At 35.4% G+C, this 22,602-nt stretch overlaps 1 protein-coding gene across 3 annotated transcripts in view; it reads right to left on the bottom strand.

Moving 5' to 3' along the window:
• Nucleotides 1-22,602, bottom strand: part of BCO2 (beta-carotene oxygenase 2) — a 52,450-nt gene that overhangs the window by 6,148 nt on the left and 23,700 nt on the right. For 2 of the 3 annotated variants that reach the window (XM_087433698.1, XM_014785167.2), the window contains 6 exons: nucleotides 14,125-14,336; nucleotides 13,795-13,910; nucleotides 12,733-12,835; nucleotides 9,285-9,413; nucleotides 7,919-8,079; nucleotides 6,858-7,025 (listed from right to left, as the gene is read on the bottom strand). In XM_087433698.1, the coding sequence (XP_087289824.1) occupies nucleotides 6,858-7,025; nucleotides 7,919-8,079; nucleotides 9,285-9,413; nucleotides 12,733-12,835; nucleotides 13,795-13,910; nucleotides 14,125-14,336 (889 nt within the window). Of the gene's footprint in view, nucleotides 1-6,857; nucleotides 7,026-7,918; nucleotides 8,080-9,284; nucleotides 9,414-12,732; nucleotides 12,836-13,794; nucleotides 13,911-14,124; nucleotides 14,337-16,451; nucleotides 16,515-22,602 lie in introns of all 3 variants that reach the window. The other variant, XM_014785169.2, reaches the window with a different exon arrangement.

Genomic DNA, 22,602 nt, shown 5'->3' with positions numbered 1-22,602 from the left:
CCAATATTACCTCAATAAAATAATAATAATTAATAAAATTAAATTTTAAAAAAGATACAAAACAGTTCCATCCCCATGGGGATCCTTCATGCTACTCTTTTATAAGGTTATAGCCACATCAACTCCCCAACTACCTGACCCTAATGAGAAGAGATTTTGATAGTTTTGAGGAGCTAGAGAGACAAAAGTTGGAGTTCAGGGTCTGCCAAGAAGGGGAAGCCCTGATAAACCTCTAGCTCTTTGGGTCAGGACCCCTTAGGTCTGCACCCTAGGAGTAAGAATAAACAAGGAATACTCCAGCTCTTGTAGGGAGTGTATCCTGATTCAAATTATCTCAACCCCTATAAATAGATTAAGAATACCTGGAATTGATAATGTACCCTAGCCATCAGCGAGAAGCAAATGAAAATCTTCTCTGCAGGAAGATAACATCACCCCGCGTCTCAAAATATTTCTACAATTTATCACCCCGTGTCTCAAAATATCTCTACAATTTATCAAACACAACATTCTGCATACGATAAGAATTAACCAGCACATGAGAAGACAAGAGAGCATGATGAAAAAAAAAGCAACAAGATAAACAACAACAAATAAAAACAGAGCCAAAAGGGATCCAGATAATAGAGTTATCAGACTTTATTCTGAATATATTGGAGGAAATTCCTTTAAATTGAGAATTGGAGTATAGAACTAGAAATTATAAAGGAGAACCAAATCAAAACTCTAGAAGTGAAAAATGCAATGAGTTTAAGAACTTAGCAGCTAAGGTTAACAGCAGAATAGACACAGCTGAAGAGAGAATGAACTGTAAGATAGACAAGAAAAAAATATCCAAAACAAGAGGCTTAGAGAGAGAAAAGGATGGAAAATACTAAAAATAACATTAGCAACAGAAGACAGAGTAAAAAGGGGTAATATATGCATACTGCAGTCCCATAAAGAAAAGAGAGAAAGGATTTACCAAATGCAATATTTGGAGAAATAATGGGTGAAGTTTTTGAAAACTAATGAAAGACATCAAAGCATAGATTCAAGAATCCCTAAAAACCTCCAAGTAAAATAAATCAAAAGAAAACTATATTGAGAGATATCATAGTACTAACTACAGAAAATCAAAGAAAAGATCTTAAAAGTAGTCAGGGAGTAAAAAAGATCAACTTCAAAGGAGCAAAGCTTAGACTGACAACTGATTTTTTAACAGAAATCAGAAGATAATAAAATGGTATCTTTTTAGTGTCAAAAGAAAATAACTAAGAATCTACTTCTTTATCCAATGAAAACATCCTCTAAGAAAGAAAATAAAATAAAGACATTCTTCTGATGAGCAAAAACAGATTTCATCACCAGCATATCTGAACTAAAGGAAATGCTAAAAGATGTTCTTCAGTCAGAAAGAAAATGATTCCACCTGGAAGCTTAGAGAGGTTGGAAGGAATTAAGAGCAATAGAAAGGTATAGATGTGGGTAAATGGGTAGTATGGGCAATTATGATTTTCATAAAGCCACATTAACAATAATGCCTTATCGGCTTTAATATAGACAGAGAATTAAAATACACAAGAATGGGAGCATTTAAATCAGAAGTAGATGGGCCGGCCCTGTGGCTTAGCGGTTAAGTGCACGCGCTCCACTACTGGCAGCCCGGGTTCAGATCCTGGGCGCTCACCGACGCACCGCTTCTCCAGCCATGCTGAGGCCGTGTCCCACATACAGCAACTAGAAGGATGTGCAACTATGACATACAACTATCTACTGGGGCTTTGGGGGAAAAAAAGGAGGAGGATTGGTAATAGATGTTAGCTCAGGGCTGATCTTCCTCACAAAAAATAAGTAAATAAATAAATCAGAAGTAGAGTAAATGGAGTGAAAGTGTTCCAGAGTCCTTGCATTGTCTGGAAAGAATTAAAAGAACCAATTTATAATATATTGTGTTAAATCAAGGATGCATATCATAATCTCTAAAGTAACTACTAAAAGAATGTATAACTACCAAGCTAATGGGCAGAGGGTGGCGTGAAGTTTGGAGGAGGGGAGGTGGAAATGAAATAACAAAATATACTCAAACAATCCAGAGAAGGCAAGAAAGGAGAGAGAAAAAGAACTAGTGACACAAATAGAAAGCAAACAGTAAGGTAGCATATTTAAATTCCAATATATTGATGATTGGTTCAAATAAATGCCCAGATTAAAAGTCAAGAATTAGCACAATGGATTTTTAAAATATATGCTACTTACAAGGTACACATTTAGAAAGATTAAAAGTAAAAGGATGGGAAAGTTATAGCATGTAAACATTAAGCAAAAAGTAGACTTTAAGGCAAAAGCATTACTCAGAGATAAGTGTTCAATAAACTAGGAAGGTAAAACAATTCTAAATTTGTATGTACATAATAATAGAGCATCAAAATATATAAAGTAAAAATTAGCATAACTATAACAGAAAAATCTATAAATAAGAGGTTTTAATATACCTTTCATGTTATATGATAACTGATATAATAGAGATCAATAAGAATAGAGAAAATTTGAATAATATTAACAAATATGACCTAATTGACATATGTAAAATACTACATTCAAAATCCAGAATATACTTTATTTTAAATACACATGAAACATTAAAAAAAATTATCTTTTGCTGGGCCATAAAGCAAATCTCAATAAATTTCATAAGTTTAAAATCATACAGTAAAATTAAGCTAAAAATCAATGGCAAAACATAACTAGAAAAGTCCCCATATGTTAGAAAATTGAAAAGTATATTTCAAAGAAGAAATCTCAGTGAGACTTAGAAAATACTTTAACTGAAAAGTAATAAAAATAAAATATCAAAACTTGTGGGAGGCAGCTAAAGCTCTGCTAGAGAGAAGTTTATCATCTCAAAGGCATATACTCGGGGCGGAGGGGGGAGGATGAAAAATAACAAACTAAGGATCCATATCCTTAGAAAAAGAACGCTAAACTAAGCATAAAGAAAGTAGAAAAGGAAATAATTAAGAGCAGAAATCGATGAAACTGAACACAAGCAGACATTTAAGAGGATCAACGAAGCCAAAAAGATGGTCCTTTGAAAAGCCTCATTAAATTGATAAGATCCTGGCAAGCCTAAACAAACAAACAAAAAAGACAGTCAGCAAAAACAACCATATCAGGGATAAAAACAAGGGATATCAATTAACCCTACATACATTTTTTAAAAACATAGGATGATATTATGAATAATGTTAGGTCAATAAATTTTAAATTTTAGATGACATGGATAAGTTTCCAGAAAAACACAATTTACCAAATCTGACACAATAAGAAATAGAGAATCAGAATAATCCTATACTATTAAAGAAATAGAACTCATAATTTAAGATCTACCTATGAAGAAATTTACAGGCCCAGATGGCTTTACTGTTGAATTATTCCAAACATGTAAGAAATAATGCCAGTCTTATACATTTTCATACAGAGAATAGAAAAGAGAACAATTTCCAACTCATTTTAAAGATCAGCAAAACCTTAAAACCAAAACCTAATAAGGACATTATAAAGAAGAAAAATTACAGGCCAATTTTATTCATGAAATAGATGCAAAAAATCCTAAACAAAATATTAGCAAAGCAAATCTAGCAATATATTAAAAGAAAAATAAGCGCAACCAGTTGGAATTTAGTTCAGGAATGAAAGGATAGCTTAACACTCAAAAATCAATCATAGCTGTTATAAACATTTTTTAAATCAATCAATGTACTTTACCACATTGATGGACTAAAGCATAAGCCATGTGATTATCTCAATAATACAGAAAAAACATTAGATAAAATCTAACATCCATCCATGATAAAAATTCTTAGTAAACTAGAAGGGAACTTTCCTAATTGAAGAAAAAGTATCTTTTAAAAAAATCTATTGATAACTTATGTCCACATAAAACCTGTTCACAAATGTTTATAGCGGTTTTATCCACAATTGTCAAAAATTGAAAGAAACCAAGATATCCTTCAATAAATAAATTGATAAAGGATAAATAAACTATCGTACATCCACACAATAGAATATTATTCAGTGATGAGAAGAAATGAGGTATCAAGCCACTGAAAGATGTGGAGGAACCTTAAATGCATATTGCTATGTGAAAGTAGCCAGTCTGAAAAAGCTACATACTGTATGATTCCAACTATATGACATTTGGGAGAAGGAAAAACTATAGAGACAGCAAAAAGATTAGTGGTTGCCAGGGGTTGAGGGAAGTGGGAAGGGAAGAATAGGTGGAACAAGGTATTTTTAGGGCAGTGAAACTTTTCTGTATGATACTATAATGGTGGATACATGACACTATGCATTTTTCAAAATCCATAGAACTGTACAATACAAAAAGTGAACCCTAATGTAAACTATGGACTTTAGTTAGTAAAAATTAATATTGGTTCATCAATTGTTATAAATGTACCACACTGAGGCAAGATGTTAATAATAGGGGAAATGGAGGGGATAACGTGAAGGGAGTATATGGGAACTCTCTGTACTCTCTGCTTGATTTTTCTTTAAACCTAAAATTTCTCTAAAAGACAAAATCTATTAGCTTTTTTTTAATCTACAGCAAACAGCATACTTGATGATAAAATGTTGAAAACTTTTCCTCTCAGATTGGGAACAGATAAGGATGCCAACTATCACTGCTTACATTCAACACTGTACCGGAGGTCCAGCGAAATAAGGCAAAAAAAAAGAAAACCAATAAATAGTTCGGAAAGGAAGAAAAGAAAATGTCATTACTTGCATCTGATATGATTGTACATATACAAAATCTAAAAGAATCTATAAATTATTAGAATTTATAAGTGTAATTACAGCATTACTGAATATAAGATCAATAAACAAAAATCAATCACATTGCTATACAGCATATTAACATAAATGATAGCAAAAGTAAATAACATTTAAAATGATTTCAAAAAATGTCAAATACCTAGGAATAAATCCAACAAAAGATATAAAAAATTTGTACCCAGGAAACTATAAAACACTGAAAGAAATTAAAGAAGTCCCAAATAAATGGAAGGATATATTGTGTTCATGTACTGGAAGACTCAACATTGTGTAAAGATGCTCATCCTCTCTCAAATTGATATATAGATTCAGTGCAAATGCAATTAAAATCTGAGAAGATTTTTGTTTTTGTTTTGTGTGTGTGTCTGTGTGCACGCATCTGTGTGTGTGTGTGTGTGGAAACTGACAAGCTGATTATAAAATTTATACAAAACTGTAAAGCACGAGGAATGGCCATGATTCTCATTGTAGAAAAAAAAATTAGGAGGACCTGATCTACTAAACATCAAGATTTTTACATAGTGATAGTAATTAGAACAGTGTAGTACTGGCACAAGTATACATAAGTAGACCAATGGACCAGAATGTAGAGCCCAGGAACAGAACAATACATATATGGATAATTCATTTTTAGAATTAAAAATTCTTCTAGAAGATAATATAGGAGAATATTTTCATGACCGTAGCATGGGAAGATGTCTGAAACAGGATGCACAATGTACTACTCATAAAGGAAAAGACTGATATACTGGACCATGTCTGTTCATCAAAAGCTACCATTAAAAAGGTATCTACAAAAATACCTATAGCAATTTCATAATTAATGATGAATTATTAAACATTTTCCAAATGAGATGGGGAAAATGAATCCTGCTATCACCACTTCTTTTCAACTTAAGACCCTAGCTAGAATGATAAGGCAAGAAGAAGAAATAAAAGGCATAAATATTGGAAAGAAAGAAATAAAACTGTCATTATTTTCAAATAACACGATCACATACATAGAAAATCCAAAATAATCTACAGATCAACTATTTAAACTAATAAGTGAATTTAGCAAGATCTCTAAATATGAGGTCATTATACAAAATCAATTGCATTTCTACATATCAGCAAAAACAGAAAATGAAAGTTTAAAAGACACCATTTACAATAGTTTCAAAACACGCTAAATTCCTGGGGATAAATTTAACAAAAGATATGTAATATCCTTACACTGAAAACTATAAACATTAGGGGGAAAAATTTTAAAAGACTCAAATAAATGGAGAGATAGTCCATGTTCGTGGATTGGAGACTCAATATTTCTCACTATTGTAAAGATATCAATTATCCCCAAATTGATCTATAGTTGCATCATGATCACAATCAAAGTTTTTTTTCTTTGCAAAAACTGACAAGTTGATTCTACAATTTATGGAAACGCAAAAGGCCGAGAAAAACTCAGGCGATTTTGAGAAAGCAAAGAGCTAAAGAGCTTGTACTGCAGATGTTAAGACCTATCATATGGCTATAATAACATAAATAAGCTTAGTCAGTATAAGTAAATTTTAAAAGTAATGTTTTTAAAAGATTTAAAAATAAAACTCTAACTGAAAACAATTTACATTACATAATCCAAGGAAAATTTTTACCTTGGATTCAGCATCAGGAAAAAGTGAATCCCTTCAGCTAGATGAACCGATAAACTTGCTTTTATCACAGAATTAGGATTATAGCCTATTTTGCTACCCCTTCCAGGAAATATAAGTATGTTTAGTGCTCAAATGTAATAAGGAACTAATCATAAGTGCATCAAAACATATCTCTTGGCATTCTTTAACATGCTTTTTGTTTATTAGGTATTAAGTAAATACTTCAAATTATTTTTAAGTATTAAATAAATAAATGACAAAGCTGTGTCTTCAATGCTTTAAAACCATTCTCCCTCCTTATTTGCCAAAGAAGCAAGAGAAACGGCTAATTCCAAAGCCAAAGCCAGAACTTGGCTAGTGCAAACTTATCTTCACAACTCCTGACAAATCAGAGATGTTTACCTGATTGAGCCCTTCCCCAGCTTTCCTAAGATTCTGTAGTTGGTAAACTTCTAGGTTTTCTCCATTATCTTGACAGCACAAATCAATTACAACACAGCCCTGGTCCTCAAAGGCATTGATTTGATGAAAAGTAATAAAAGGTTTACTGTAGTACATCCCTGGAAGAAGCTGCAAAGGAAAACATAAACAATGAAAAAGAGATATGTTGTTTTATTTTTACATTTTTCCTTTAACAAACAGATCCACAAAGCTCAAGTTGAGATTCCCCCCCTTTAAGTGACAGGCCTGGTAGGTGTAAAAAGTAGAATTTGGAATGTAGAAGCAAATATGCTTTGATTTAAGCATTGCTTGTTTAAGTCATCTCATCTCATATTAATCAATGAACTGGAGCTATTTGATACAGACCAATCAACTGTCACAACTAACTTAAAAGTCCTCACAAAATATGGTCCCATGTTTTGAAGGATAAATAACTCTAACTACATGGTTAAATAGAAAATACTGCTATTAAGTAGCTTATGAAGAATTAAGTGACTAATTCTTTGAAAAATGCACTCATTATGAAAATGGGATTTTTTTGGTAATGAAATTAGGGTACAGTAAATTTAAGATACTATCTCTTTAGAGAGGTAAAAAGACAAATATAACAGTGCTTTTACTCAGGAGTATAGAAAGATATTTAACCAACATGCTTTAGACTTTGGTAGGATTATCATATTTACATATCAAGAAGTCATAGAAGTAACTAATTGAAGTGCCACTGCAAAAGTTACAGAACAAATGACATCCTCTTTAGCAAATATTATGATATGGAAAAACCCATGCTAAGAGGGTTTCTAGATGTCATTTTAATTGAATCAGATAATTAAAAGGAAAAACCATTTCCTACAAAATCCACTGTATTAATTAAAAAGTAGCTAGCCCTACCTATGGAAGAAGGTACTATCCTTGATTAAGAGTGTCTTACACAAGTAATGCCCAGTGAAGGTAAAAACTAACCATATGGATATTTGCCTTTGTGTCCAATCATTTTCATGATCAATATACTCAAAATACTCCACCTGTCCAGTGTGCTTATCCACCACGTGAAATCGTGTATTGTACTCGGGTTCCCAGCTTATTCCATCTGAAAAGGCCTTTCCCCGAATTTTGGAAGTGACGATTTTCCACAGATTCATCTTTAGAGGCTGTTCAATGAAGACTATATAGTTTCTTGTCATTCCTAAAAGGTTCCAGCAAACAATAAAATGTTATTTTGCAAACTAGCGTTGTCTTAAACGTGCCAGTTATGGGGACTTGTCTGAATGCCTGGACATATTACTGCTGACCTAAATAAATGCCAGCCAGAAATAATTCTTCATTGTTTCCCAGCTTTTCTGTACATATCTCCTGTTCCTACATGAAAGAGGGAACTGCTTAAAATAACTTGGGTTGAATGCCCTCAGCTTTCTTGTTATCTTTTTTTTTGTTTTCTTTTTAAATGGTTTTGGTTTAGGAACAAAGCAAAGAAGCATAATATTCAAGTGTCATTTATGATCTAGACCTATATTCCTTAATCCTTTTGCTATTTATACTGGAGGTAAGGATCCAGGAACAGATTGGCTATAAAGCTTTACAAAGCAGAAGGTAAATACTCTGAGAAAAAGCTGAAGCAATCTATATAGAATATGAATTCTGCCCCGCTACCCCCAAATACAGGCAAGACCTTTTCACGTATAATGATTATCTATGGGCTTTAAAGTTACCTAAAATTTTGAACCCTGTCAATTTTTAATGATCAAACGATTTTTTTTTAAGACTTTACTTCTTTTGGAGTGTTTTTATTTTCACAACAAATCAAAGGGAAGGTACAGAGATTTCCCATATATCCCCTGGCCCCACACATACATAGTATCCCCATTATCAACATCCCCAACTAAAGTGGTATATTTGTTACAACTGGTGAACCTACATTAACACATCATAATCACCAAAAGTCCATAGTTTATATTACAGTTCACTCTGGGTGTTGTCAATTAATATTTTAGTACTTGCTTGTACTAAAATAATTATATTTTTTCAAGCTGTCAGTTGGCTAGGGTAAGAAGTATGAGACTAAACAGAATAAACTTAACTGGCATTAAAATGCAATCTTGGTCTCATTATCCCCATACTCTGATAAGCTGTATTAACACAGTACTTGCCAAAACTAGTCCCTCTGCTCGGTACATGTGTGTGGTGATGGGTTGTAATTAGTATTTTGGTGGTGAAGATGATGTAATCTATGCAGAAATAGAAGTACAATGATGTACACCTGAAATTTTTACAATGTTATAAACCAATGTTGCTGCAATAAACAAAAAATTAAAAAAAAAAAAAAAACTAGTCCCTCTGCTATGGTGACATTAAGGCAGGCCCCATTACAATTTACCTTATCTCTGAACTCACCAAAGCTATGGTAGTAAGAAGGTTTCATCCTCTCTGCAGAGGCAATAGAACATATCACCTGGGCTCCATGGATAGTCTCTCCAAGGTCCACCTTCTCTGGAGGAACTCGAATAACATTATAGCAAGAACCTGGAAAATGGAAAGTCTGTCTTGTTTTACATGCATTCTAGAATAAAAGATAACCCTTGCACTAGTGGACTAGGCAAAAACAGTTAAGAGATTTATGCAATGTGCATGACATCCATATTTCATGAGGGGTTATTTCAAACAAAGACTTGGATATAAAAAATACATTAACTTTATGAAAATCATTAGCTAAGGTTTTGAAACAACACACACAAAGTAATCAACCAACAGTTTATTGTATTTTAATGCTCTCAAATGGTTACCTTCTCACTCCCTAAAGAGGGACTCAATCCCTACTTCACAGGAAAAGATAAGGTAGCAGCCAGGAATATCCTTAAATTCTATTTGTCCCTCTCCCCACTCCCCACTTCAGTCTCCATTTCAAAGAATCCATGCCCAACACCTTCCCTTCAGTCCTCTGGATCCCCGGGGTCACTTTGGGTCCCATCTCATCCTGTCTCATCAACATTCATTTATACAATAATTCATCTGACTATTGCTTACTACTTCTTCAAGAATCAACTCAAGTATCCACTCATCAAGTAGCCCTCCTTGACTCCTCCCCACCCAAAGGCATTTGGTGCCCTCCTCTATGCCCTGATTATATCTATACATTCATAGCACTTATCCCATTGTATTATAATATTCCTGCTTGTTTATCTTCTTCCCAGTAGACTGGTGAGCTCTTCAAAGGCAAAAATTGTGTCTGATTTATTTCTGCATCCTCAGTACCAAACAAGGACTTGGTATTTAATAGGTACACTATAGATAGCTATTGATGGATTAACAAACAATATATGTTGGTTAAATCATTCTATGAATGAACAAATATTGAGGTCAGATTGAATTAACTTCCTGTTATTTGAATTGCCTGAAGAACTTGGGTAACATATAATTTTGCAATCACTAGGTTCCTTTGGAACAAGATAACCATATAGTTCTCTATTCATTTATTCAGCAACTACTTATTGAGTGCCAACTATATTCCAGGCACTCTTCTAAGTGTCCTAAGAACCATATTCCAGACACTTCTATACAGCAGTGTACAAAAGAGACAAAATGCTCTTTTTTTTATAAAGCTCAAATTCTAATAAATCATACAAGAAGTAAAAAATATAATGCATCAGATGATGATAAGAGGATGATTTAGAGAATTTTTGTTAATTTGAAAAAGTCTTTTTAAAATATCTGAAAAAGCTAAAACAATTAAAAGCTTTTTATTTCCTAAAGATAGAAATTACTAGCAAGTACTTTATCACAATGAGAATCACTAAATTTCCCCCAAACGCATCCTAGGTAGTAGAGCTCCCTGCAGCTACATGTACATTTGAGTTCTAGTTCAAAAACTCCTCACTGAACCAAACAATCAAATAAGAAAAAGGGAGTAAATTCAGTTCTAGTTGAGATTAAGAGAAGATAAAGAGAGGAATTTCCTGTCTCAGCAATTGCATTAAGTGACAATTACTCAATTCACTAAACTTAAACACTACGAGAACTATTTTAACTGTGTGTCTTGAAGGCATGAGCAAGGCAGACAGACACCAAAGGAAACACCCGGCAGAGGAATGCCCATAGGAATGACCTGCCCAATACTGTGAGTCTAACTCTGGGAGACTCTCCAGGACTTTGTAAAAACAACGAATTGAGGCAAAACAACAAGTGTAGCCTCTGATGATTGGTGAAAGGGTTCCTCAAAGATCCAGGGGCCACTTGCACCAAAATCACCAGGGAATATTGTTAAAATGCACCAACATAAGGGGTAAGGGGGGTAGTTAAAACGCAAATTCTTGGCCCCTTTTCAGATCTACTGAACCAGAATCTCTGAAGATGAAGCTCAGTAATCTACATTGTTAGGAAGCATTCCAGATGATTCTTAGGCACACTAAAGGCTGAGAATCACTGATCTAATGACTATTTATTTTAGAACACATAATTCAGAATTGTTAAACAGTATTTCTCATATTATGAACTAGTTACAAAGTTACCTACTTGGTTAATAGAGTTAATTTATTAATAGATTTTTTTAATGATCAAAAAAGATGGATGGACAAAAAACTGCTGAGTCAGTTTACCTACTTGCTGAAACATTTTACCTAAAATGATGTTTGCTGTTTCCTATAACAGTTTTGAAGAATACATCCCTACCCGAGATCAGGTAATAAAGAAGAGGAAAAACAGCTGGGTGATGAAGTTTCCAGGGTACCCTATCTCTACTTGAACCGGTAAAAAACAAATCTGCAGTATTCATTTTCATATACACTCATATGTATAAATATGGAGAGGTAGAGATGAACAACCCACAAAACCAATTACTCACCAAAGGTATACATTAACCTATACAAAAGATAACCTATACGAAAGTTTGATAGGTTAGAAATGATAGATTGATTGACAGTTAAGATAGTCAGAAATGTCTAATACTTATACGTACACATTCCTTTTCAAACAGAGAGAAACGTGTACTCAGGTGTAGGAACATGAATTTGCATGCCCTGAGAGAGCCTTCTGTGCTCAGTGATGAATAATTATTAAGCTGGTCTAAGAGTGACTAATAGCAAGCCTTTGGGTGTGATTCAGGCTTGGTGCCAAGTCTGGTCTTACACACTTAGAAGTTTGCCTAAGCACGTATCCTAAACCTTCTCAAGGTTCACTGCCCTTGTCTGCAATATAGGGGTAATAATAGCACCTTTCTCAGAGAGTTGTTATAAGGATTAAATGAGAAAATATATGAAAAAAATGCTTAACACCAGCACATACTAGACACTTGTTAGCTGTCAATATTAGCTATTAGAACTTTCTGAGCAGACTGGTAGGCAGTTGGGGAAGTACATGGATGACCAAGAAAGAGATGTGATATAAGTGGTTGTGAATGCAATTGCACTATAACCTCAACTTACTTTGTAGTGTGTTACTCTCATGATAAAAATAAATTCCTTCCCATGTGAAAGACAATGTACCTTCCCTATATCTCTTTGCTGAAGCATTCTAAATTTCTTATACTTACAATATGGTACTTATTAAAAATTCAAGTTTGAGAAATACATACTGCAAGTCCCTACAATGCAAGTAAGCCAAAAAGCACATAAAATGTGAGTCGTGCTGAAACAGCCAAATAGAAAATCAGCTGCTTAGCATACGTGCAAAAAGACCACAGAACACATACTTAATGATAAATTATATACTTTAAGTTCAGTGACACCACTTTGGAGATTTCTTTCTGAACCTTTCAAATGAAGTTTTATATGTTTACATCTTAACCATAATGGAACCCTGGGAAGTTAACTTCCAATTATTTTTAAAAAGACCTCCATCCCAACTTTACCGCGTCGCCCATAGGAGTTTCCCATGTTGTATGCTGTTCCATCTGGGTCATAATGAGGATGTGCAGTTGCTCCATTCACAGCAATAAATTTGCTCCAGTCTACCTGCAAATTTAAGACCAGCAGAGACTTTTAAATGTTACATGGGCAGAACTCCTGGGTATAGACAGTGAGGATGTTATCAAATATTTTTTAAATAAGATATGAAAACTACAGTCTAAGCCCTGAAATCTCACCTCTGAGAAATCAAAATTATTTTTCCTACTAAAGAAATAGAAACTAAGACCAAAAAAAAAAAACCAACTAAAAACAAACAAAAACCCTGCCACTACCACCAAAAAATGGATAATGATTATCCAGTAAAGGATTTTTTTCCCCCAAGATCATAGGAAAGTTCAAAAGAATAAGAATTAAAATTGTGGTCCAAAATTTTATTTTATTTTTAATTAATATGTTAAGTGAAGGCAATATCGGTCTGGACAATCTCTGGTTCAAATCTACCTGTAACTAGGAAGAACATGAACCGGCCAAGGTAAATCTGTATTATTCTATTTCTCCTTTACCCTAGCCTTCAGATGTTAGGACCAAGGAAGAAGAAGTCTGCAATTATCTTTAAGGAAAACCAACCCCACAGGCCATTCTAATCAGGACAGAGAGTGCACAAGGACCCGAAACAGCGGGTGACTTTGTTTTTGTTTGGTTAAGGCTCCAATTTCTTCTTCAGATATCTACTACTCTAAAAAGTATTTTGAGGGGCTGGCCTGGTGGTGTAGTGGTTAAGTTCACGTGTTCCGCTTCGGCGACCCAGGGCTCTCCGGTTAGGATCCTGGGTGCAGACCTAATCACCGCTCATCAAGCCATGCTGAGGCGGCATCCCACATAGAAGAACTAGAAGGACCTACAACGAGGATATACAACTATGTACTGGGGCTTTGGGGAGAAAGAAAGAAAAAAAAAGAGGAAGATTGGCAACAGATGTTAGCTCTGGGACAAGGTTCCTCAAAAAAAAAAAGTATGTCGAAAGGAAAGAAATTTTAGGTCAAAATTTTTAACCTAAATTTTACCTTTTCTGTTTTTTCCAAGGTTTCAGTGTCCACTTTATTCATAAAGTTGGTCTCAGTACTAAGGTAGTAATCACCCTTGTACCGCACATAGTTGACATTGGTGTTGTCAGTTATTGCTGAAACCAAACCCCAGAGTTATTAAAACACCACAGCTTACTAAAGTAGGCCCTAAGCACACAATTAGAGGGAGAAAGCAGTTTAAACATCCTCTCACACCAAAAAAAAAAATCTATTTCAAGATTTATCTTTATATAGATTGTCATATATCATAATAATTTAAGTAATCATCACTATAACCTGCAAATTCTGAGCACATTAAAGGCTTCTTACCAGTCTGTTCAAACTTTGACATAAAACGTTCAAAAATACTCTTGCATGGATCGGGGAGAGCCAGTGTGCCAAATTCTGAGACCACAATTCGATCATTAACACTGTTGGCCTTATATGTATCACTCTGTAGAAACTTGCTCCTATATGTTACTGTGCCCTTCTCCATCCTGAACTGGTGAAGCAAAGCCATTCCATCAAACCAGTGATTGTACCTTCAAATAGGAGCAAAAGTAGAAAAACAAATATTAATAAGAAAAACATGGGGTCAAAATGAGAGATTTCAAATATAGAGATAAGGAAATGGCATGGGTTCCCAGTACAACCTGATTAGTCAGAGAACTTGAAATTAAGGGATAATAGCTTTTGAGGACATCCTGAAGTACAACAGGAAAGAGCAACTTACATTCTCCTGACCCTTACCCCCTGTCAAAAAGCTCATACTTCAGAGGGCTAAAGAAGAAAACTAAGCTAGTGCCTCCTAAGATAATTCTGATCTTTACCCTGTAGTCAAGAGAATAGCACAAGAGGATATGGAATTCTTGACATTTCTCAAATGCAAATGGGTTCCTAAGCTTTTAGAAATAGTTATCTTTTATATCGTGTATGTATTACATGTTCAATTTACTTTAAAATTTTTCAAATTCATCAAAATTATGCTAAAGTAAACAAATAAGATGACAGTCTTTACTGGATAATCATTTTTGTCCATGTGATTACACTAGAAATGACTATTTAAATGACAGAACATGGAAAAACTGTAAGGAAAAGTTTGTGGCTTAACTTTTAAAAGGGTTTAAAGTCACATAGTCTTTTCTTTCATATGCTTGACAGATTGAATCCTTAATGTCTTCAGCATAAATAAGCAAGGCTAACATCATTGTCTTAAAAGCCAATGGTCCTGAAAGCAGGGGTTCAAAGAGAAATTTGTACACCCATTTTTATAGCAGTATTATTTACAATAACCAAAATGTGGAAGCAACCCAAGTATCCATCAACCGATGAATGGATAAACAAAATGTTTACATATAATGAAGTATTATTCAACCTTAAAAAGGAAGCATCTGTCACATGCTACAACACGGATGAAACTTCAGGACATTATGCTAAATGAAATAAGCCAATCACAAGACAAATACTGTATGATAACACTTACATGAGGTATCTAAAGTAGTCAAATTCATAAAAACAGAAAGTAGAATGGTGGTTACCAGGACTGGAGGGAAGGGGAAACCGGAAGCTATTTTTTAACGGGTATAGACTTTCAGTTTTGCAAGATGAAAAAATTTTGAAGATCTGTTTCACAACAATATAAATAAACTTAACACTAACCGGTATGCTTAAAAATAGTTAAGATGGTAAATTTTATGTGTTTTTCACTACAATTAAAAAGAAAATGCAGGAAATAAGAAAGTAAAAAAAAGAAAAGAAAAAAGGCCCTCTTTACCCAGTGATTTGAGATGTCACCTTCATCATAAACTAAATTTACATAAGTTCTTGGGTCTATTCCTGGGCTTTCTATTCTATATGACTTGTCTATTTGCCTATTCATGCACCGATATCACAATGTTTTAATTATGGAGGTTTCATAGTATATTTTAATGTCTAGTAGGGTTAGTCCTGTCACTGAAAATTTTCTTTTTTAGTGTTTTCTTGACTATTATTGCATATTTATTTTTCCATATGAACTTTAGTATCGATTTGTCTAACTTCCTTAAAAAACTTGTTGGAGGGGCCCACCCCGTGGCTTAGCGGTTAAGTGCATGCACTCTGCTACTGGTGGCCCCGGTTCAGATCCTGGGCGCGCACTGACACACTGCTTGTCTGGCCATGCTGAGGCGTCCCACATACAGAAACTAGAAGGATGTGCAACTATGACATACAACTATCTACTGGGGCTTTGGGGAGAAAAAGGGAAAAAAAGGAGGAGTATTGGCAATAGATGTTAGCTCAGGGCCAGTCTTCCTCAGCAAAAAGAGGAGGATTGGCATGCTGTTAGCTCAGGGCTGATCTTCCTCACAAAAAAAAAAAAGAAGAACTTGGAATTTTTAAGATTGTATTAAATTTAAAAATTAATTTAGGGAAAACTGACGTCTTTATGTTGTTGAATCATCCTATTCAAGAACAGAGGATGTCTTTCCATTTGTTTAATTGTGTCTTTCAGGAGTGTTTTAAAGTTTGCACATTTCTTGTTAAGTTTATTTCTAAGTATTTAATCTTCTTTGCTGCCATTGTAAATGAGGTTTTCCACCATTATGTTCTCTGATTACTGTTTGTGTATATGAAGGCTATTGATTTCAGCATATTAATTTTACATTCTGTTACCTTACCTTTTATTGTTTGAGTTAGTTTTGTCATTGATTCTCGATGGTTTTCCAGGTTTACTATATCATCTACAAAAAGAGACAGTTTTACTTCACTAATCCTTATGCCTCTAATCAATTTCTTTAGTCTCATTGTATTGGTTACAACTGGTTTGAAGAGTAGTAGAGACAGTGGTCATCCCTTCCTTGCTCCTGCCTTAGAAAAAATACTTGTAGTGTTTCCCGATTTAGTATTACTGGCTTTAGGACAAAGATTAGGGTATATTAATGTCTATATATGTATATATACACACATGTATATATGCGTGTGTATGTATAACCATGTTAACAACATATCCATCAAGTCCTACTTCTTGAGCACTTTTATGAGAAATGGATGTTGAATTTTGACAAAAGTTTTATCAGCATTTATGGAGATAATTATATTATTATTTTTCCTGAGATCTATTAATATGGTTATGATACCAATGGATTTCCAAATAATGAACCTACCTTGTACTCTTGGAATTAATCCTAACTGATCATAGTAAATTATATTTTTAATGTACTGTTGGATTGTTTGTTAATAAAATATTTATTAATACTGTATTAGTATTATAGATTTTGTGCTTTTTCATGGATATTCCTATATAATATGAATAAATAATAGTTTTCATTTTTGTACCATCTTTATCATGTGTGGATATCAATATTATACTTGCCTCATAAAAAGAAGTGAGAAGTTTCCTTTCATTTTCAATTCTCTGAAATAATCTATCAGATATCTGAAAGTTTGGTAGAATTTCCCTGTGAAATAATCTGAGCCTGGTGCTTTTTTGAGAAGTAGTTCCTTAATAAGTTTCTCTTCTTCCTCTACAGAAATTAGTCTGTTTAAACTTTCTATCTCTATCAACTTTGGCAATCTGTATTTCCTCAAGAAATCACCTATTTCATCGAGGTTTTCAAATATATTTGCATAGAGGCCTGCAAAGTCTCTTGTAATTTGTTACCTATTTTAATGGTTTCTTTTCCATTATCATTTCTGATTCTGTACATTTGTGCTTTCTCCCTTTTTCTTCCTGATCATGTTAGCTAGTGGTTTCTGTATTTTGGTAATTTTTTTCAAAAAACATTAAAAACAAAAATGTTTCAATAATTATTGCTATTCCGGTCTAAATCCCTCTGAAACTACAATACACAGAACGAAACACAATACTCTGGGTGTAAAACCAGACATTCAGCTTCCACATTTAAGATATTTCATATGCTTTTATTTCCTTCTTATTTTTCTTTGTTACCACCTCATATTGTTGACTCACACTGACCTCTCAACCAAAACCCCTATGTAATTTTTACCGCATTCAGAGACGTTAAACCACATCTCTTTCATCCTGTGCATGTAAAATTTGTTTTCTTCGCCCATATTTACCTTTAATAATTTACAACTTGTTAGATTCCATCTCACACGATTCTTCTAGACCTTGTCATTCTGTGCATTCATTAAATCAAATCAACCAACATTTCTTGAGTTACTACTATCTGCCAGGCACTGTGCCAAAACCAGTGCTTACAGGCACATAAATAACTACGCCACAAAGTGATTACTACAACAATGGAGAAGTGTTAAACAATGCTATCTATGCACAGCAAGAGCAACAGGATGGAAGAAATGTGGGGATCAGGGAAGGGTCAAGAGGAGAGGAGACATTTGGCTGATTCTTAAGGATATTTGCCAGTTGGAGAAAAGAGGGGCATCCTAGGCAAAGATGATAAAAGAGGAAGTGTTGTGAAGGCACATATCTTGGGGGAATACCCAGTTAACAAGTTAGTGTGGGGGCAGAGCCGTGAGTGGCAGGCAATGAAGACAGAAAAATAGGTCAGTACAAGACCTATCAGCCCTTAGACTTAAGGCTTAAGGATCTTCAAGAGGAAAGCATGGAGTTTTGAAACAGGAGAGTGAAACTGTGAGACCTGCATCTTAGAAAGGTCACTCTGGACACAGGGTAGAATATGAAATAGAAAGAGAAGCATCCAGACTTGGAGAAACCAATGAGGAGACCAAGCAATGAGAGAAGATAAGTGCATAAACTGAAGCAGTATAGTGAGAAAAGGACAAATTCCAGAAAACGTCAAAGGTGACTGATAGGTTGTAGGCAGTGACAAAAAGAGAGGGTCCAAAAAGTCATACCCGAATGGTTGCTGATGCTTTAACTGAGATGGAGAATATGTGAAGAGCAAGGATTAGGGAAAAGCAAATAGTTCAGTTTTGAACAAGAGTCTGAGCTATTTGTAAACATCAGGGTAAAGATGTGCCACAGCCAGCTGGCAAAATACAGGTCTAGAGCACAAGAGATGGGGGTGGGGTGGGAGATACATGTTTGAGAGTATCTATGTGCAACAGGAATAGCCATAGGTGCAAATGAGATAATAACTACCCTCTGCTGAGCATTTCCTACATGCCAGGTACTGTGCAAGCACTTTACCACATCTTTCCCTACATATAAATATACTTTTTCCCCCTCACATTGATCCTGTGAGGAACTATTATTCCCATATTTCAGATGTGGGAACCAAGGTTCAGAGCAACAACATGCCCAGGGTCACAGGGCTGGTAAGCGGCAGAACAAAGATGTGAACTTATTGCTGACTCTAAATCCTGGGCTTACACCATCCCAAAAAGTAAGGTGAACTATAAGAAGTTATCTGGCAGGAAAGGGAGGGGGAAGAGAGGGTGCTGAAGGGAAAGGAGAGAATGAAAATGTACTGGGTGCCAATTCTTGTCAGCCATTGAATGAGGTACTTTATATATATTGTTTCCTTTAATCCTCATACCCAATCTTTAAAATCAATATTATTAGCCCCATTTTCCATTTGGGAATACTTGCTCAAGATCTTGGCACTAATAAGTGGTGAAAATAGGATTTGAACCCACTCCATCTTACTCCAAAGAATATATTATTTCCACTATACCAAAGAAAGCGCACAATGTGAGAAAAGAAAGGAATACTCTGGGCAGAGGCTGGGATATATCAAAGGGACAAGTAAAGTGAGATGAGCAACAAAAAATTATTTTAGAACATTTAGAAAATTATTTAGAACACACAATCAGAGGGATAGAAGAAGAATCAGGAGAAAGTGTTATGTGGGAATTCAGGAATGGGAGAACTTTAGGATGGGTGATCAATAAGGTCAAATGCTGTAGAAAAGTCAGGCTGAGGACTGGAAAGTCCATTTCACTTAATAGTTAACAGGCTTTGGGGACCTTTTTGAGAACTGATACTGTAGAGTGGTGGGGTTAAAAGGCAGTGAATTGAGACCTCAGGAGGGAGGAAAACAGAAGTAGTGAGGGGAAGAGAAGAGTATTAGCTGGAGAAGGATACAGAATAGGGAATGAGGGTTTTTTAGAATGAGAAAACATTTGTAGGCTGATCTGAGGGGTTAGTGGAGGGGAAATTGGTACAACGGGAGTGGTGTGAATGATGCAGCAAGATTTCAGAGGAGGGGAAGAGGGCTACTTCCTCCTCTGGTCATGAGGAGGCAAGAATAGGCACCTATGTGGGGAAATTTGGAGGTGGGGAAGAGGAAAGTTGAAGGAGTTCAAATCTAATTGCCCCTCTATTCATTAAGAAGTAGGCCAGTTTATCTGTTCAGAGTGAAAGGGACAGGGAGAATGAGGAGGCTTCAGCAAAGGGACCCTGTGGGGAGCTGGAAAGAATAAGGACTGCTCAAGATTTGCTGGCAGCACCAAGGCCTCAGCTAGAGCTGAAAATAATCATTTTGAAATTGAATCCATCAGCAAAGTTATGTGACTTCCTCTAGAAGTGCTCAGCAGGCCTGAGCCATGAGTGGAGGAAACCAGGAATGCGCTAATCTAGGACTGGAAATGGTCAGAGGAGAGGCAGTGATCACCAGGGCTGAGGAAGTGAGGATGGTGGTGAGAGTGTATCTGAAGTGACTGATCATGGAATCCATACCAGGGAGAAGAAATTAAAGAAGAGCTGATAAACTGAGAGGAGAGAGAAGATTAAGGAAAGGAGAACTTGATGCAATTGAAAATAAGTTTAATGGGAATGGAAGAGTGTGAAAACTGGGGTTTTGAGCACAAAGCAGAGTTTCAGAGTTCAAGATTTCAGAGATAGGGCAATTTTGTAGAATAAGTTCCAGGATGTGGCTTCAGTATGTGGTCTTGTTGAAGTGGCACAGAGGGGGTAATCATTGCAGTGGGGACTGTCAAGGAACTGGGAGACTAGATCATCTTCATCATGGATCTTGAAGTCATTCCAGGAGAGTGGTAGAAATTAAAATGCTAAGGATATTTACTATTCTGCCCAGATTCATGTAATTTTAAAAACTGATAAGCATGCCTTCAATGAAATCATTGATAAAAAATTTTAATTGAAGAAAGGCCTTTATCATGTCACTACTATGTCTGTGTGTTGACAGAGACCTATTAAGTGGCATCGAACAAAGAGGTCAGAGATTTACAACTGAGTGGGACTATTCTTATCCATGGGTTAAGGGTTACACTGGCTTAAGTCCCCACCCGTCCCTTTAAGTCTAATCTGGGGATCCAACCACTAAACTAAGTCTCAGTTTGTCTCTTCTTTGACCCAAAAATATCTATACTTCGCACCAAGGGGCAAACAAGACCCTGTTCTTGCTGTAAATGCCTACTGCTGGCTCTGAAAAAATTGATCTGAAGGACAAAGTAGACATTTATGAGGACCAGCCTCACCACCCACTTCCCCGACAAAGATACTGATTTTAAAAGAGGCCTGTAGTGCAAGCCTAGGCCCTGATTAGCTTTGCTGCTTGGTTTAAAATTTACTAGAGCCAGTTCTGTAGCAGATGAAATACCATATGCTTTTTCCAAGAGGCCGTTACTCTCTGGGGGTTGAACTAGTAGTTTTACCAGTCTCTTCCTCCTCCTCCTTCTTTTTGCCTCATAATCTTTTTTCAAATTATAACTTGTATGAAATACAGATATGTAAAATAGGGAAAAGCAGAGATTCTCTGGTAGGGCCAGGGTGGGGATCCACAGGCCAGCTCACTCACACTCTTTTTCTCTACCTCCAAACCACCTCCCCAACCCCCACCCCAGGCATCTAAAGTAACTTTTAAGGGCTTCTTGAAGCAGCTGGGGATGGAAGGAACCACTGCATTTTATTTCCTTTTAGCACTATCATTTTATGTCTATTATTCAGTGAAGACAAGATGCAATAGGTTCAGCAAATTAAAATATCTGGAATATTAAGAAATATATCTTGAACATGTCCACAATTCTTGATCTGTTTCCAATTTCAGCTAGGAAAAGCACAGTAGGACCATGATCAGATTCCCACCAGGCCCATGGGAATGGTGTAGCTAACAGAAAGTAGAATGGATGGTTGCCAAGGACTTAGGGAAAGGGAGATGAGGGAGTTACTATTTAATGGGTACAGAGTTTCAGTTTTGCAAGATGAAAAATGGATGGATGGTGGTGATAGCACGTCAATATGAATGTACTTAATGTTACTGAGCTGTACACTTAAAAATAGTTAAGATGGTAAATTTTATGTTAGGTGTATTTTACCACATTTTTTTTTAAAAGGCAATGGTTCCTGGAATATCATCCAACCATTAAAAATAATGGTCACTCAGATTGCATAACAACATGAATCAAAAGGCTTTTGACAGTGTGAAGTTTTTTTAAAACTAGGGCAAAAAAATTCAGTTAAGATCCAAAATACATAAAGAACTCATACAACTCAATAGCAAAAAAACAAACAATCCAATTAAAAATGGACAGAAGATCTGGGGCCGGCCCCATGGTGTACTGGTTAAGTTTGGCGCATTCCAGTTTGGCAGTCCGGGTTCGCAGGTTCAGATCCCAGGCACAGATCTACCATTCATCAGCCACACTGTGGCAGCGACCCACATATAAAGTAGAGGAAGATTGGCACAGGTGTTAGCTCAAGGATAATCTTCCTCAAGCAAAAAACAAGGAAGATTGGCAACAGATATTAGGGCTAATCTTCCTCAGCAAAAAAAAAAGAAAGAAAATGGACAGAAGATCTGAATAGACATTTTCCCAAAGCAGACATACAGATGGGCAAAAGGTACATGAAAATATGCTCAACATCACTAATCATCAGGGAAATGCAAATCAAAACTACAATGAGCTATCACCTCACACCTG

Source organism: Ceratotherium simum, chromosome 7 (assembly GCF_057802395.1).
Source record: "Ceratotherium simum simum isolate JZ-2026a chromosome 7, ASM5780239v1, whole genome shotgun sequence".
Lineage (NCBI taxonomy): Eukaryota > Metazoa > Chordata > Mammalia > Perissodactyla > Rhinocerotidae > Ceratotherium > Ceratotherium simum.
The sequence above is the reverse complement of the archived record's forward strand: the minus strand, read 5'-3'. Positions and strand labels throughout refer to the sequence as shown.